Source organism: Tarenaya hassleriana, unplaced genomic scaffold (genome assembly GCF_000463585.1).
Source record: "Tarenaya hassleriana unplaced genomic scaffold, ASM46358v1 Cleome16, whole genome shotgun sequence".
Taxonomy (NCBI): domain Eukaryota; kingdom Viridiplantae; phylum Streptophyta; class Magnoliopsida; order Brassicales; family Cleomaceae; genus Tarenaya; species Tarenaya hassleriana.
The window spans coordinates 2,213,579-2,229,848 of record NW_010965019.1 but is presented as its reverse complement, the minus strand read 5'-3'; the positions used below and the strand labels follow the sequence as shown (position 1 = coordinate 2,229,848).

Here is a 16,270-nt window from a genome sequence, read left to right as displayed (position 1 = left end):
TAAATAGATTACTGGTTTAAATAAGTCATCTATTTCTATAATATCTTTGTTTCTAAAGTTTAAACTGTGATGACTATTTGTTAATGCGTAGTTAATCTGATAGGTTATAGAAAAAGGGTGATTTCCTTTTTCCATGAAATCTGTTCTATCTAGTTTGTATTGGATAACTATTGAATTATCCAAATCTTTATCTTTTAATGATAATCCGAGTTGTATATTGATGTTAAATTTAATTTTCCCAGAAGAAAGATTTCCTTTTCCTTCGGCTATAATACTTTCTTTATAATTGGTTAATCTGTCATCTCTAATTTGAAAGGTAATCGGGGAATCGATACCTTCTTTGAATGTTGATTTTATAATTATTTGGATAGTACTACAGTGTATGTAGGCTATTTGTTTTCTTTGTTTTTCGGGACAATTTCTGAGCCGTTCTAAGATTTGTTCTTTGTTAATAATTGGGAGAATGAGTTCTCCTGTAGTTTGTTCAATCGGTACTGGTGTTTCTCCTACCATTATTCCGAACTTTATTATGTTTGTAGTTCAATATTTAACGCAGTAAGAGAAATTAAAAGAGATATTATCGAAAACCATAACGATTAGAATGGAAAAAATATATAAGAAAAATATTGAATTATTAAACAAACCAATACAATATTTTGAAATAGAAAATAGTGTAAGAGATATGCAACGAATAATAGAAAAAGAACAAATTAATAATATAATTACAGAATTAAATAAATTAATTACAATAAAAGAAATAAAAGTTGGATACTTCAGGAAACGTTCATCGAAAGATAATTATAACGGACATTGGCTCCCATTTTTAGAAGAAACATTAAACCGGATAAGAGAAATACTAAGTTTTTTCGAAAACGAATTAAAGTCTCCTGAATAAAATAATAATAAAAAAATAATTATTATATTCAAGGATAAAATTGAAATTATCAAAATTTCAAGGTCACCCTTGAAGTAAAAATGACATTTAAAGTTATTTTTGTAAATCCCCCGTTTTAAACATAGTTGGGTATGAAAAATGTATATGCATTTTGTGATATTTTAATATTCTATCCCATATATATTATTTTATATCACCCTAAAAAATTAAATGCAAAAAACTCGTCGTTCACATACTAAAATTTGGAATTTTTGTTCAATTTAAAAACAAACAAAACATGGATGTATACATACAGGAAATATATAATGAACAAAAAAAAGAAATACAAAATATTGACAAGTCCACGAGAGATCTAAAAGCCAAGCTACAAAAAAAAAGCACTCGAGGCGAACTTCAAAGACAATCTTCAACCAGAAGTTTCACAAAAACCACCAAATATATATATATAAGTTTAATATTTTCTTCTTCTATATATATATATATATATATATATATATATATATATACCAATTTAAAAAATTGATTAAAATATATTGTCTGGGTTAATTTTCTTCTTTTAATATGTTTTGGTTATTTTTTTTCTCTGTGTAAAAGCCAGAAAAAAAATACTTGTTTGAAAAAAAGGCTAAGTCCCACGGCTGAGTCGGCTGACCATCTCTTTGCACTTCTTGAGTGACTCGAGTCTCTGAAGCCTCATGTCCTCGTTGAACTTCTTGATGAACGCTTCGACTCTCCGATTCAACTCGTCCTGACTCAGTGACGGTTCCTTCCTCACTATCATCGGCATCGTCGTATCCTCCGGCGACGACTGGTAATAATTAGTCCGGTCCCTGAACGTCTCCGACTTCTTGAACTCCGCCGCGTTCGAGATCACACGGCCCTGATTTTGCCACGTGACACACTTCATGTACTGCCTGGTCAACGGCATTGACTTCTTTTCCTTTATCATCTTCCACGTATTCTCCAGCGTCTCGTGCCGCATCGGCTTCGCCCCTTTCCTCAACGCTCTTGCTCCTCCTGTTCCAGAGACTGTGAATTTACTAATATGCCCTTTCGTATGAACGGTATTTACAGTTTTGACTTTGGCGCGGGACGTCGACAGCGACGCTAATTTTGATTTTTTTATTTAATTTTAAAAAATAGATTTGGAGAAAGCGAAGCGAACAACCAAAAAGCGAGATAACCGTTATCTCTTATATGACGTTACATGTTCTGCTTTTATATTATCTTTTTTAAAAAAAATTTAAATAAATTAAAAAATGATTAATTTGTACCTTCTGGGCTTGATTTGACCGTTTCCCGGTGACCTAACCTTGCAGAAAGCAGAAGTCTCTCCGTCAGAGGAAGATTCTCCGATCCAATCTCCGGCGATTCCATCCATTTCAATGCCGGCGTCTGCATCGGCGCCACGAATTCATCTCCGTCGTCGGCGATCAAATCGTAACTCTCAACCACTACTCTCTTCTCCTCCTCCTCTGCAGCCGCCGCCGATGATTCCTCCGGCATATCTGGTAGCTCATCCTCCTCTGCATACACAACCGCCGTCCCAGCCGTCGATAACTCTTCCTCCACATCCTCAACAGTCAGAGGCAGCGAGTCCGTCTCCAAACCGAAATCGGTGGCCGAATCCACGGCCATGACTACCAGCTGCCGAGGCGGACTTTGGTGGAAGATCTGCCCTGTCTGGATGCTACCGCTTCCGGATACGACATCGACGTCTTGATCGTCGTCGCGGTAGCTGGAGCTCCGGTAGAACTTCGAAGAAGCAGCAATGGTGATGATGATGCCGTTGGTGACGAAGTATAGATAAGGAGGTTTCAGCCATAAGAGCAAGGAACTCCACAGGATCGAAGCTCGCGAGACAGAGAAATCGATGGCCACCGGAACATATACCTTCAACAATAGAGCCATGGCGATGACGCCGGTGGAGATAAGCACCGCCTTGATCGACATAATCCATGAACCGAACGACACCATTTTTTCCGATTTACCCTCTCTCTCTCTTCTGTGTGTGTGTGTGTGTTTGTCTGTGGTTGTGTGTATGCAACACGCAACGGGCGATTTTTGAGTTTATATAGGGAGGACTGACTGAGAAGTGGGGTATGGAATCACCTGAGCCGTTGGATCTGAGAATCTGTAGATGAACAGTTGAGATTTGTCGAGGGAGATGGTGATATATGTACGGGGTTTTAGTGGAATTTCTATTAAAAAAAACAAAATACCTTGATTCTCCAATTGGTAAATAACGATGACCATAAATAATGGTTTACGTGTACTTGTGTAATAAGTTGTGATGTGCCATCCTCATTGAAAATTACATGAAGGCTCATAAGGATATTGTATAGTTTATGTTTTTATACAAATGATTCCAAAAAATTATCGATTGATTATTTCAGATAAATTAATATATAAATTTTAATTTTGAAAGTTCACCCGTTGTATTAGGTTTTTCAAATATGATCATAAATATGTAGGAATTCACGCGTCAACTCTCCTCCAAATTAACTGTTTCTTAAGTTTTATATTAAGAATCATAATTAATTAAATAAAGATAACACAGATTGCCAATAATGTTATCTAATCGACAGATCCGTAATAAATATATATTCATTTTTCTATCAAATATAAAAAAAATTGACAACATATTTCTTGTTTAAATCTTATTTTTTAACTTATTTTTCAAATTACAACAAATTCATTATATTATTCTAATCTTCTCAATTATCTCACATCAAACATCTAAAACAAACAAACCATTACGATATCACTCTTAAATATATCAATTATTGTTAATGTAGTAATTAAACATTGATTATGTTACAAATTACAATATTTAAATATCATGCCATGTTTTCTTTAGATATATAGAAGTTCAGTTTGACCGACCACAAATAAATGTGATATTAAAGCATTATTGTTGTATTTTATATAAAATTTTGACGAAAAAATTCGGACCCGTTAATTAACGTCTTAATTGGTTATGATTTTCAATGTTTGTATTATATTTGAATTTTTTTAAAACAATTGATGAAATATTATGCTAGAATTAAACTTTAATATTAATCTGGTTTAAATTAATTGGTTTATTTGATTTTCTTCTTTTATAAATGATTCTAAATATCGAGATTTATTTATTCTGTTATTGCAGAATAGGGATGGCTTCATCCGGTTTCGGTTCGGGTTTGATTCAGTTTTATTCAGATTTGGTTAATTCGGTTTTATAAAAATTATTACCACTCGATTTATATTATATTCGGTTCAGTTATGATAAAATACTCATTTTTTAAGAAAATTTATGATTTTTCAATTATTTTTTTAATCTGTTAAAGTTCGGGTTTGATTTTTTCGTTTTTAGAAAAAAGCAAAAAAACATTATTATTCGGTTTTACATCTAATGTGGTTCGATTATGATTACATGTTATTCAATTCGGATGAGTTGATATTTCATGAGGAAAGGTAAGAAACGAATCAGTAATCAATTACATTCAAAATAGAATATCGAAAAAATATAATAAAAAAAAATTGAAAGTATATTATAATAATAAATAAAGTGGTATTAATATAAGACACGAGTGGGACATGGAACATTAAATTTAATTAAAAACAAAACATTTTTCAGTATCTATCAAATAGACAAAGAAGCGTTGGTGGGGGGAGAAAGTGCATTAGCTTCCCGGCTAAGTATGTTTCTGTTATTAATTTATTTTATGCGGTAATTTTTTTCCTTTGTTTTTTTTATGAGAACATTATTCATTTTATTATGTGAATTAGCATATTAATTATACCGCCACGTAAATCAAATATATCATGTGCACATAGAAGTAAGTCATGACCGATTATAGTATAAAATTTTGATTTATGGGTCTTCTCTTGATTAGATATTACATTATACATATCAAGTATTCTTATTGGTTTTTATTATGTTGTTTTTATATGGAATTCATTATTTTTTAAAAATTTATATTCAATTTTATGGTAGATTTTAATATGATTTATTTTTATTTTTATTTATTTTCATATGTTATTTGGATTAGATTAATTTAATTTGAAAGAATTATATGGAAGAAGAATTAAATTTTAAATAAAATTTGATTTAAAATTTAAATTATATTTTAAATAAAAAGAATCAAAACAAACCTAAATCTATTTCCCTTAAAACTGTAAGAGTGAAATAAGTAACTTTGAAAATATTTTTGAAATTATATTTATATATATGATGTCTCAAATTTATTAATTTCATTTTTCAATCATTTTTCCGTTATTTTTTTATGTTAAATATTAATAAAAAAATAATAGTAATAAAATCTTCAATATATACAAGTATATGTACTGAAAATAATTTTTTCAATATAAAAAAATTTATTAATTAATTTATTTAAATGTGTTGATGTGCACATATAAATGGAGAAAATATGGTACGGATCATCGTTAATCTTGCTCAATCAAAATAACTTTTTTTTAAATATATCAATAGAAAAAAGTGTAAAAAATAGGTTTAATATCATTTTTTTTTACCTGAATTCTTAACATAGTTATGTTTCCCATAACAACAAATTTAAGATACCATTCACTCGTTTTAATTTCTGAAATATTTTCAAAAATACTAAATTTCATTATAAAAAAAATATGATGATTTTTGTTGTTGGTATAAAATCTAAAAAGGTTGAAAAAGAAAGTAAAATATAAATGAAAGGCACTTTACACCCCAATAATGGATATAAAATGTAGTCCAAAGGAGGAAAAAGAATTATTAGATAATATAATAAAAGGATATGTACTATTCAGTGCTCCAACGGTAAAGTTTATTTCTCAAGTTGCACCACAAATTTTGATTTTTATTACAATATTATTTATTTATATAAATTTAGTAAGGTGTGTAAAAAAGCCATGACGAGAGTTTTATTATTTTAATACGTTAATTATTTTATCTATTTTTATTATTTGATGAATAAAAGTGGTTAGCAAACATGTTTGTACCAATACAAAGAAAATTTTCCTCATAAGTTAGATTCTCATAACAATATGTCATATGTGGCATTATTGCACTTTATACATTTTCGGATATGAATTTTCTATTTCTAAAAAAAAATAGATTTATTTTTTTCTGATTGTTCTATGTGAGTGTGAGATTCTATGTAGAATTTTTTATTAAATCATTTATTTTAGTTTGAATTCAGTCATATTTGAACTCAAATTTATTTTTAAAAAATTATATTGGTCAATTTCTATATAAAATTTAATTCAAAATATTTTTTATATATTTAATTTTTCGCTGGGTGTCAATCCTTCAATGTAAATAAAAAAAAAGTAACTACACAAGTACACACATTTTACGCCAAAAACATTTGAATTTGTTTGGAAAAGTCGAAAACGGTCAATATTATAATGATGGAAAAACATCATATGGACATATTCCATTTCTTGGTTAGTTTTGGAATAAGGAAAGGAAACATTATATGATCCTTTTCTTTAATCATATATTATGACATCGATCGCATCATACGTTTTTCTCTAACAGTTTGTAATACACAACATGTTCATCAATTTGTCTATAATTCTAAATTCAAAGAACCACTATATTAATTTAATAATTAGGGAATTTAATAATAATACTTACGGGATTTGTATTTTCAACCTCTTGCATGATTATTATTTTTAGTTGGCTCCTCTTGTTTCGAATGATTATTGATGAAGTTAAGTAAATATATTTTTTTGTTTGTATCAAAGTGAACAATAAAGTATTATCACGATGAAAAGTAGTAGAAGGATCCCAAGTGGGATTAAATGCAACTCTTTCATTTCGGCAATTACGGAATGGATGGTCGGTCCACTTAAAAATACATCTTATCAGTTGTTTTTTATTACTCTCTTTTCATGTATTTTTTAATCTCCTCCCAAAAATCATGCAAATTATTTAAATTTTAACAATTCTCCAATATTTTTTTATAAGAAAGTATATATATATATATATATATATATACACTTTTTGTACGTTTTTAAAGTGCTTATTCATATCATGTGGGTCGAGGGAAATACGAACACTTCGTATAGAAATACAAGAGCAACCTAAAATCCTCATGCTATGATGTGGTATATTTTCTTGAAATTTGACAATTATTACAAAATTTAGATATGAATCTAAGAATTCGAACCACCAAAACAACGACCAGCTTGTATATATATTGGTTATCATACATGTTCCATACCACAGTTTCTTTGTCCAAATTATATATACTTGTAACAAGAAAAAATGTCATAAATGTACTAAAAAATAGTCATGGACATATATATATATATTTCATACCGATAACCAATATTACAGGTGAATTTGTTGATATCTGACCACATCTCGATAACCTTGAATAATTTCTCATGTATTTGTTACTTCATCATTTATGGTTATATTTTGCTTAGGTATTGGGGAAATGTTTCAATAAATTGTCTAACAATTGTTTGGAGGAGACCAATTATAATAATTACGAAACACTCGGCACCATGAAAAATCCAGTGATTATAAAGAGTTTTAAGAAAAAGCACAAGTGTTTTTTTTTTATGACCTGATATTTTTGAATTGAAATATGTATTAATCTTTTGGACACGATGATATATTATCGTGTGAATATCACAATCTTTATGAAAGTATTTTTTTTATAATTATAATACTGATCCTAAACAATTTCAGGATCAACGATGTGTTTGCGAGCTTTTTTGCTTTTACGAATTTAGAAAAAAAATGTGAAAATTTAGTATTATTTAAAACATGCACGTTGAAATCCATGCAAACCTTATTCTATCCTCCGACAATTGAATATTCACATTTTGTATAGGAAAAAAAAACATTTTCATTTCGTCCCTATGGTTTTCTTTTTTTTTAAATGACATTCGATTATTTCTGGCAACAAAAAAAACTCGATTTTTTTTTTCGAAAATTCCAACTCCAAAATAGATTCTATTGGCTAGAAGCTTCTTCGAAGGAGCGAGAGAACGTAAGGACAAACCGTTCTCAACTGTCAGTGACAGATGTTCCAGTGATCGGTAACTGTCAGTTTCCCGCCAGTTCTTAGATTCTGGACGGCGTTTTCGTCAAACATAACGGCGCGAACTGCTCTCCACGCGTGAACGACGTCAACTTGGCCGTCAAATTAACGGAAGAGTCACGGGGAATCTCTGAAGATCCGTTACGTAGCACCGTCGGCATTCAGGAGGTAGGCCACGTGGCACTTAAAGACAGGTCCGAAAATTTCCCGCATCTTCTTGGTCTAGAGGAGAGATAATGTAAAATAAATAACGGTAAGGAGCAGACAAAGGACAATAAATGTTTTGATAAATACTGACCTTTGACCGACGATGTTGTTTGTGTATAAGATAAGGTTTCTAACGTTTAGATGAATATAAAAAATGATTATATTTGATATTTTGGTAGATAGTGTAACCACCAACGTACCATTAACCTTAATCTTTACGTGTATTTGGTAAATCCTTACGTCAGCATACAATTTTTTTTTTTAAAAATATTTAACGATTTCTTTATCATTTCACAACTTGTAAATGTCAATCCGTTCATACTAGGATGACCATTCATGCATAACTCATGTAAAATCAAATCTGAGAGCACTAAATCGTATTTGAAATAATTTGGATTTAAAAACGAGGTTGGATATTATATATGATATTTTTAAAATTAATTAATTAAATCAAAATTGAACATATATATGTATATATATCCAAATGCCGAACACGGAAATAAAAATATATTCGCAAAATGATATCTTTTTTTTTTAATGAAAACTGAATATATTAACTACAATCTGGTAATGGAAGATTAACTACAATCTCAAACATTCTGGTAAAAGCTTCAAGAACATCGCTGTGACTTCGATGGGGCAAGGAGGAAGGATCTCGTCTGGCTGGCTACTACCGAGACTTCTTGTTCTGTTTCGATCGTTTCCTTTTATCTCTTTTCCCCTCGGGTTTCGAACCCGACTTGCGTTTCTTCCTCGCCTTCTTGAAAGTTTTCGTTTTCTTCACGGGCACAGGCTGCTTGGCTACGACAGGGGCTCTCCCGACAGATTTCGAGGCAGTTGGTCGAGATGTTACGTTAGCCTCGTCTTCTTCGTGAGAGATTTCACTCGTTGTAACCGTGACTTTCAAATCTCCGGTGTCATATGTCATCGTCCCTTTGATCCATACAGAAAAACAAGAACCAACACATCAAGAAAGGGGGAGAAGGCTTTTTTTCCTCATTTACAACCAGACAAGACATCATGGCATGTTACTAGGTTGTTCATGTCCTATCCTCGTTTGTCACAGGGTTAGATTTAGAAAGTATCAACAGAAGGATTTTCTTGAATTCGACTAATCCTGATCAATCCTAAAGACCGCTCCCCACAAACTTGTACACAGATATTTACACGCATACGATAAGGTCGAGCTTAACGAGGTATTAATATACTAGTACGAATACCAGACACAGACAGCCACTGCAATGGCTCCATCTCAATCAAGTAGTGTTTCGACCTAATTTATTTACTTATGAATCGGTTCTTTAAGAAGCTAGCTACGGGTTTGCAACCAGCTTGTTTATCATGTCTAGTTCAATTCTAGGAGACAGAATGGATATTTCATCTCCAAAACAGAGACTTTCTTCCCTTCTAAGCGAGTTTACGAGGATTACCAGAAACCGATGCATCCGGCTCCTCTGGTTCTTGCACTTCTTCTCCTTCTTCTTCGTTTTCGACATTTTGACCAGCTCCAGCGACAAATTGTTCTTCCAATTTCCGCTGCATCATCAGTCAATTACAAGATCCCGAATACGTAAAGAATCAGTAACGAGCAAAAACAGAACCCAATTGGCATACATAGGCACTACATCTACCAATTACTCAAGGACCACAGAATCTATTAACATTGCAGTATATAGCTTGGATTCTGAAAACTGAACACAACGAAGACTTTGATCTTCATCCATGGATCAGAAAAAAAGATAGAAGATGAAAACTTTTTCAAACCTTTTTACGGGCCTCGATACGTTTCTTACGCAGTGTTTCCTCCTGCTGCTTCTGTGCTTCCTTTCTCCTCTTCTTCTTCCTCTTGTGAAAACCATCCACAAAGTCCCTAAACCAGAAGAACCCCAAAAACAACAACTGAATACCCAGTTCATGTCTGGATTCGCAGACAGGCACCAACTAAAAAAAATGCCCAGCTCATGCTTGGATTCGATTTCCAAAACAACGAGTTAGCGGTTACCTGAGATCTTTCTCGTTGAAAGAGACACTGAGGCCTTTGTTCTTGAGAGCTCGCTTCTTGATGTGGCGAACTCTTGTCGGCGGAGCTGTCTCATCCAACTCCAAGTCTCCCTCCATGGCAGAGCTCCTCCGATCGAACGAAAACGATTCCGATTAGGGTTTTGGAATCAATGCTCAAAGTCTGCGGCGAAGCAGAAGAACACAACCAGAGCTTTGATGACCTTTGGGCTTATAGGCCCAATAGATTCTCTAATTTGGGCTTAACTGTAACTATTCAGGAGTATTTCATAAACTTGAAAAAGTTCGAGAAAAATACATAAATGAGTGTATATTTTATTTATTTAACAAAAAATATTAAAAGAGTATGCTTTTTTTTTCAGATTATCCTAAACTTACATTAATATTATATATTAGTATACACGGGAAAATATAAGTTTTTTAATTATATTTCTTTTTAATCAAGTCAAAAAATCATATTTTATGAAAAGAATATTAACTACATTTTTACCCAATTTTTTTTAAAAAAAAAGGTATTTAACCATTCTACCTTTTTATTTCGAAATTTTCTCAGGCGTAAAAAAGTTTGTATACGATGTCTTTATGAACGTAAAAAGATAGTCAATATAGTTTTTTGTTTTGTTAAACTAGTCAATATAGTTTTATCTGCTTTTTAAAGATATATTTTTTACTTCTCACTAATTATTTCAATTTTTTTTAACAAGGTATAAAAAAAGCGTTTGCATACAAAATGGCTAATTTGGTAAAGAAAAGTTACGCCACTGACTAATTTTGGAAAATTGCCAAAACTGGTCTCTCATCATCCTCCGACAAAACCTTCCAAACCTCAATCCCCGACCAAAAAAACAAAAAAAAAAAAAAAATTCCGTCTTCTTCCTCGTTCAAAGGAAAGAGGATCATCATCACCACCATCATGAGCATGATCATGATCATGATCGTATGTTCTTGAATAAGATTTCTTCTCACTGTACATGAAAACATATAGCCGTTGACACAATCACGGGAAAAAAATGAACGATTTATTCTCGAGCTCGTTCAAGAAATACACGGACCTGAAGCAGCAGGCCCAGATGGACGACATGGAAGCAGGACGGGAGACGATGAACCTCGACAAGTTCTTCGAAGATGTCGAAAACGTGAAAGACGACATGAAAGGTGTCGAGGATCTGTACAGGAAGTTGCAGGAATCTAACGAGGAGTGCAAGACCGTACACAACGCCAAGACGATGAAAGAGCTCCGCGCCAAAATGGACAACGACGTGTCTCTGGTCCTGAAGAGGGTTAAACTCATCAAACAGAAGCTCGAGGCCCTCGAGAGATCCAACGCTAGTAGCCGAAACGTGCCCGGTTGCGGCCCTGGTTCGTCCACTGACCGGACCAGATCCTCTGTCGTTAGTGGTCTTGGCAAGAAACTGAAGGATTTGATGGATAGTTTCCAAGGTTTACGCGCCAAAATGAACGCTGAATACAAAGAAACCGTTGAGCGCAGGTATAGGTTTCCTCTTCTTTTTTTTCCAGGTATTGCATTAGGTGTAAGTATATATGCCGAGTTTTTCGGTGTATCCGATCTTGATCTTGCTTCTCACGGGTTTGTCCGTGATACTATTGGGTTTCGGCCTCGTGGGATCGGGTACCCGTGAGGTTTGGTGAGGACTCGGTGTCGGAAAACGGGTACTCTCCGATCAAAACCTGAACCCGAACTCGAAAACCAGATCACCTCCACCAACGGTCCATACTCATGCAGTCGGTGGATGAGTATCAGAGATTTCGGGTACCCGACTCACGGATTGGGCAGATATTCGTGTCATTCCGCGCCCGCCTGACGCGTTCGAGGCCTAGATTTTTTAAGTGATATACGCTATGAACGTGCAGGTATTTCACGATAACGGGAGAAAAGGCGGACGAACAAACGATCGAGAACCTGATATCGAGCGGGGAGAGCGAGAATTTCCTGCAGAAGGCGATACAAGATCAGGGTAGGGGTCAGATCCTCGACACAATATCCGAGATCCAAGAGAGGCACGACGCGGTGAAGGAGATAGAGAAGAATCTGATAGAGCTTCACCAGGTTTTCTTGGACATGGCGGCGCTGGTCGAATCTCAGGGTCAACAGCTCAACGACATCGAGAGCCACGTGGCAAAGGCCAGCTCTTTTGTCCGGAGAGGAACTGGTCAGCTCCAAGAAGCCAGGGAGTATCAGAAGAGCTCCAGGAAGTGGACTTGCTACGCTATAATCCTCATCATCGTCATCGCTGTTCTTCTTCTGTTTCCTCTTTTACCGCACATTCTGATTTGGTTCAAGTGAAAAACAAAAGAGATTCTCTGTAATGATCTTCTTCGTCATCGTGCGTGAGATTAGATAGGTTAAATCTCTCTTTTCGCCATTACAGTTCAAGAATTGCAGAAACAGTAACAGCGTTTGGATCGTTAGGGTTGATCATAGAGGGAGAGACATGCAAAGATCCAATTTTTTTTTTTTTAAATGTAACATTCAATGAAGAATATCGAATCTTGGTCATTATATTAAATCTCATGCTTGAATCTTTCTACAAAGTTTCAAGAATTTCAGAGACAGGAAGCTTATTCAGGGTTTTCTGTAATAATGTCTGAATCATGAATGTTGATCCAAGCTTTTTACGCAGCAATCAATGAAGAATATCAAATCTTGACCATTATATTACAACTCATGCTTGAATCTTTTTATAAAGTTTCGATCTTTATAAAGCGTGAGAGAAAGAATCCAAGAAACTACCGCGATCTTTTGGCAAAATGGAAGACATTATAAGCAGCCTCTCGGATGAGATTCTGCAGCAAATACTCTGTTTTATGCACACCCGAGACGCTATCAGGACGAGCGTTCTGTCGAAACGGTGGAAAGATATCTGGAAAGGCGTACCGAAAATCGTCTTTGAGCCCTTCGACCACCGGATCACGCTCGACGAATCGCTCTCTGATGCGTACGAAAAGACGCTTTCTCTTCACGTTTCGCCAAAGATCAAGACTTTCGTCGTCTCCTGTAACTTCGAGCCACGGGACAATGGGCCGAGAATCGATCAGTGGATAAAGTTTGCTGTCGATCACAGAGTTGAAGATCTTTCACTGAGCTTAAGCTTCTTCGTTCTCGACGGTATTTCTCAACCGATACCCGAGTTTTATCACCGGTTGCCCGAATTCCTGTACAACAACAAGACACTTGTTACATTGAAACTGGATTTGGTCCGATGCAACCTCACACCGAGAAACAACATTTCTTGGCCGTCGCTTAAGAGCTTGACGCTCGCTTTCTGCACGTTGAGCGACGAGTTGATGGTAAACATCCTCTCGGGTTGCCCTTTGCTCGAGAATTTGGCACTGGAATTCTGCAAGAACGTTAGCCGGATCGATATAAAATCTCGGGTTCTGAAACGACTAGAGATATGCGGAATGAGAGATCATCCGTCGGGAAGAACTGAGATTCGGGCACCGAACATTTCTTCACTGATCCTGAGAGAGCATTCCAACCACAAGTATCGAATAGTCGACGTTTCTTTTGCGTCAGAAGCCGATATTTCCTTCTCTGTATCGGACAGATTACCCGATTTTTCGGCGAAAAGAATCATCAACGAGTCTGTGGATACGCTTCTCAACATTCTCCCGAAGCTGCAACACGTCGAAAATCTCTCTCTTGGAACCTGGACTCTTCAAGTAACCGAAATCTAAACGAAAATCTTGCGATCTCTATTTGCATCCATCGAGATAACGTTTTCGCCTTTTTACAGATTCTATCGGTTGCAGAGCTAAAGGGACTTGCATACCCTTTCTTGAAGTGCAAACATGTAGCGTTTCACGGGATGATCGATAAATTTACGCTCCCGGGAATAGCACGGCTTCTGCAACGCTCGCCCGAGCTGAAAACACTCATCATAAACCTCGAATCAACAGGGCATTTCCCGGTTCGTCTTTTGCATTCGAATCTATGAATCTGAAGTAAAAAACGCAGATCAGAATCTTACGCCCTATTCGATTTCAGGCATGCCATTTAGAAGATTATATCCCGAATTTGGAAGAAGATTACCTGAGATCAGGGAACAGAGTGTTCCTCTGTTTGCTGCATTCATTGAAGACAGTGAAGATCACAGAAGCCAAAACAGAACAGAACTATGGATCCAGACATGAGCTGTTGGTGTCTGTGTTGGAGTTTTTGCTCAGCAGTGGGAGGGTATTGGAGAAGATGATCATCCAAGTGAAACCGCATCCTCATGATTCTGAATTAAACGAATTGATCAAGATTAGAGAAAATTTATCGCATTGTCCAAAAGCATCAAAAGATGTTGCAGTTTGTCTGCAAAAACTGGTTACAACTGTTTAGGATATGTTATGTAAGCGAAACCTTTGCGTAAAATTATTTTATTTTATTTATTTGTTCTTATATAGATATATAGGCTTAAAAATGAAATAAAATTTTAAAACGAATGACCATGTCCTTTTTTTTTTGTCTTCTTGCAGGTGAATTGTTGTATTGATCGTGTTCCGTATTTTTTTTAAAATTCTTAGATGTAAATAATTATATATATAATTGATTTGTACCTTTGCTTGTCGGTTTATAGCAGGGTGATCATTTCGGTTTATAGCAGGGTGATCATTTCGGTTCCATTCGATTTTTGATTCGGTTATCAAATAATATAACCGAATGTTATATAAATTTAATCGGTTTTGATATCGATTCGGTTTTAGCACAATAAAACTATAGCCAAACAGTTTAATTTGACTCGGTTTGATTTGGTTCGTTTTTTAAATTTGGTTCAGATCGATTCGATTTTGTTCCAAAAAATTTGATTTTTTAAAAAATAATAACGTTCGAAAATTTTAAACAGTTCGAATTGATAAAAAATACAGTAATTTTTGATTCGTTGTAATTCGGATCAGTTCCGAAAAAACGTACCGAAATACTCGGCCTACCAAATACACCTTTTAGTCAAAGTCAGTTTTCCACTTCTAATGGCATAACCTTTTTAATCTATATTATGAAATGAATTTTTAAAAATAGTTTTACCCGTAAAAGTTATGTATGAATAATTTTTGTATATTTTCCATAGAAAAAAATCTGTTTATTCATTTAGATATTTAATAAAATTTTATATTTTCTTGTTTTTACTAGTTTACTCTTATATTTTACGGCACATGCACAGTCCGAATGAGTGCGGTTATACGTTTCTCTACATTTTTCCTTGTGCGGAATTTTCAACAAATAAGTGTGTGTATATATATATATTCTCCATTTACTTCCTCCATATATTTTTTCCATATGTATATGTATGTGTATATATATATATATATTCTCTCCATTTACTTCCTTCAGATATTCTTCCATATGTATATATATATATATGCATCTATATATAGAAACAAATCAGAGGATAATTATAAGGTCACATTAATGAGACACTAACCCCAAAAACACGCTATAAAAAGAGAAGCAAGCCTCATAACATTTCCATTGAAAATAGCCATGTCTCTTTCAAATTATATATGTGTATATATATATATATATAACACTTTCCGTCGTATCTTTTCCTAAAAAAAAATACAATCATTCAAAGAATGCAATCTATAAGAGTGGAATTTATTAGAACCAAACTTCAAGGATCGATTGGATTAGATGTTGACCCCAACATAACTAAAAAGACCAAAAAAAAAAAAGCTAAGAATTTGTGTTTTTAGTTATGTTGGCGCCAACATCTTGTCAAATCTTTCAACATTTCATTTCGTTCCAATATATATATATATATATATATATATGTTATTTGTATAGTTTTGAATTTGTGAGTGATTTGGTGCATATCTCACCAAAATTTCAAATTTTTTCTGTCTCTGTCGGAGAATTTACATAAAATTAGAGGGTTTTTTTTTTAAGAGCCCACTTCAAATTCTCTTTGGGTTAAAAATTAATATTGTCTAACATCTTGAATTTTAATAATTTTCGGTAAAATTTAACATAAATTTAGATTTTCTTCTTCAAATTTCTATCTCTAAATTTTAAAAACAATGACATATTTTTCTAAACAAAATAAATACTCTCACTAATTGGTTTTATTTTTGCTACCGCGTTGTAGATTCCACATATCTATCTATG

The 16,270-nt window shown here is 33.9% G+C and overlaps 4 protein-coding genes across 4 annotated transcripts; 2 read left to right on the top strand and 2 right to left on the bottom strand.

Moving 5' to 3' along the window:
- Window positions 1–1,439: 1,439 nt before the first annotated feature.
- On the bottom strand, window positions 1,440–3,104 carry LOC104809550. Its single transcript, XM_010535565.1, has 2 exons — window positions 2,170–3,104; window positions 1,440–1,912 (listed from the first exon to the last, which is right to left on the bottom strand). Exons 1-2 carry the CDS (start codon window positions 2,870–2,872, stop codon window positions 1,521–1,523), a joined length of 1,095 nt encoding a protein of 364 aa, XP_010533867.1. The 5' UTR covers window positions 2,873–3,104; the 3' UTR covers window positions 1,440–1,520.
- Window positions 3,105–8,633: 5,529 nt separating this feature from the next.
- LOC104809549 (ribosomal RNA-processing protein 17) lies at window positions 8,634–10,318 on the bottom strand. The gene is made up of 4 exons (XM_010535564.1): window positions 10,142–10,318; window positions 9,904–10,009; window positions 9,570–9,675; window positions 8,634–9,072 (listed from the first exon to the last, which is right to left on the bottom strand). Exons 1-4 carry the CDS (start codon window positions 10,255–10,257, stop codon window positions 8,810–8,812), a joined length of 591 nt encoding a protein of 196 aa, XP_010533866.1. The 5' UTR covers window positions 10,258–10,318; the 3' UTR covers window positions 8,634–8,809.
- Window positions 10,319–11,020: 702 nt separating this feature from the next.
- LOC104809548 (syntaxin-124) lies at window positions 11,021–12,650 on the top strand. The gene is made up of 2 exons (XM_010535563.1): window positions 11,021–11,647; window positions 12,031–12,650. The coding sequence occupies exons 1-2, from the start codon at window positions 11,169–11,171 to the stop codon at window positions 12,461–12,463; spliced, it is 912 nt and encodes a 303-aa protein (XP_010533865.1). The 5' UTR covers window positions 11,021–11,168; the 3' UTR covers window positions 12,464–12,650.
- Window positions 12,651–12,927: 277 nt separating this feature from the next.
- Window positions 12,928–14,506, top strand: LOC104809676 (F-box protein At5g03100-like). The gene is made up of 3 exons (XM_010535720.1): window positions 12,928–13,842; window positions 13,917–14,090; window positions 14,168–14,506. Exons 1-3 carry the CDS (start codon window positions 12,928–12,930, stop codon window positions 14,504–14,506), a joined length of 1,428 nt encoding a protein of 475 aa, XP_010534022.1.
- The last annotated feature ends 1,764 nt before the right edge of the window (window positions 14,507–16,270 follow it).

Excerpts from the sequence above, each read along its gene's own strand:
- LOC104809550 (XM_010535565.1), bottom strand. The coding sequence starts at position 2,872 with ATGGTGTCGTTCGGTTCATGGATTATGTCGATCAAGGCGGTGCTTATC. Across the intron at positions 1,913-2,169 it reads GGTCAAATCAAGCCCAGAAG|GAGGAGCAAGAGCGTTGAGG; the intron begins GTACAAATTAAT and ends TCTCTGGAACAG.
- LOC104809549 (XM_010535564.1), bottom strand. The coding sequence starts at position 10,257 with ATGGAGGGAGACTTGGAGTTGGATGAGACAGCTCCGCCGACAAGAGTT. Across the intron at positions 10,010-10,141 it reads TTCAACGAGAAAGATCTCAG|GGACTTTGTGGATGGTTTTC; the intron begins GTAACCGCTAAC and ends CTTCTGGTTTAG. Across the intron at positions 9,676-9,903 it reads GTATCGAGGCCCGTAAAAAG|CGGAAATTGGAAGAACAATT; the intron begins GTTTGAAAAAGT and ends CTGATGATGCAG.
- LOC104809548 (XM_010535563.1), top strand. The coding sequence starts at position 11,169 with ATGAACGATTTATTCTCGAGCTCGTTCAAGAAATACACGGACCTGAAG. Across the intron at positions 11,648-12,030 it reads AAAGAAACCGTTGAGCGCAG|GTATTTCACGATAACGGGAG; the intron begins GTATAGGTTTCC and ends ATGAACGTGCAG.
- LOC104809676 (XM_010535720.1), top strand. The coding sequence starts at position 12,928 with ATGGAAGACATTATAAGCAGCCTCTCGGATGAGATTCTGCAGCAAATA. Across the intron at positions 13,843-13,916 it reads TTGGAACCTGGACTCTTCAA|ATTCTATCGGTTGCAGAGCT; the intron begins GTAACCGAAATC and ends GCCTTTTTACAG. Across the intron at positions 14,091-14,167 it reads AATCAACAGGGCATTTCCCG|GCATGCCATTTAGAAGATTA; the intron begins GTTCGTCTTTTG and ends ATTCGATTTCAG.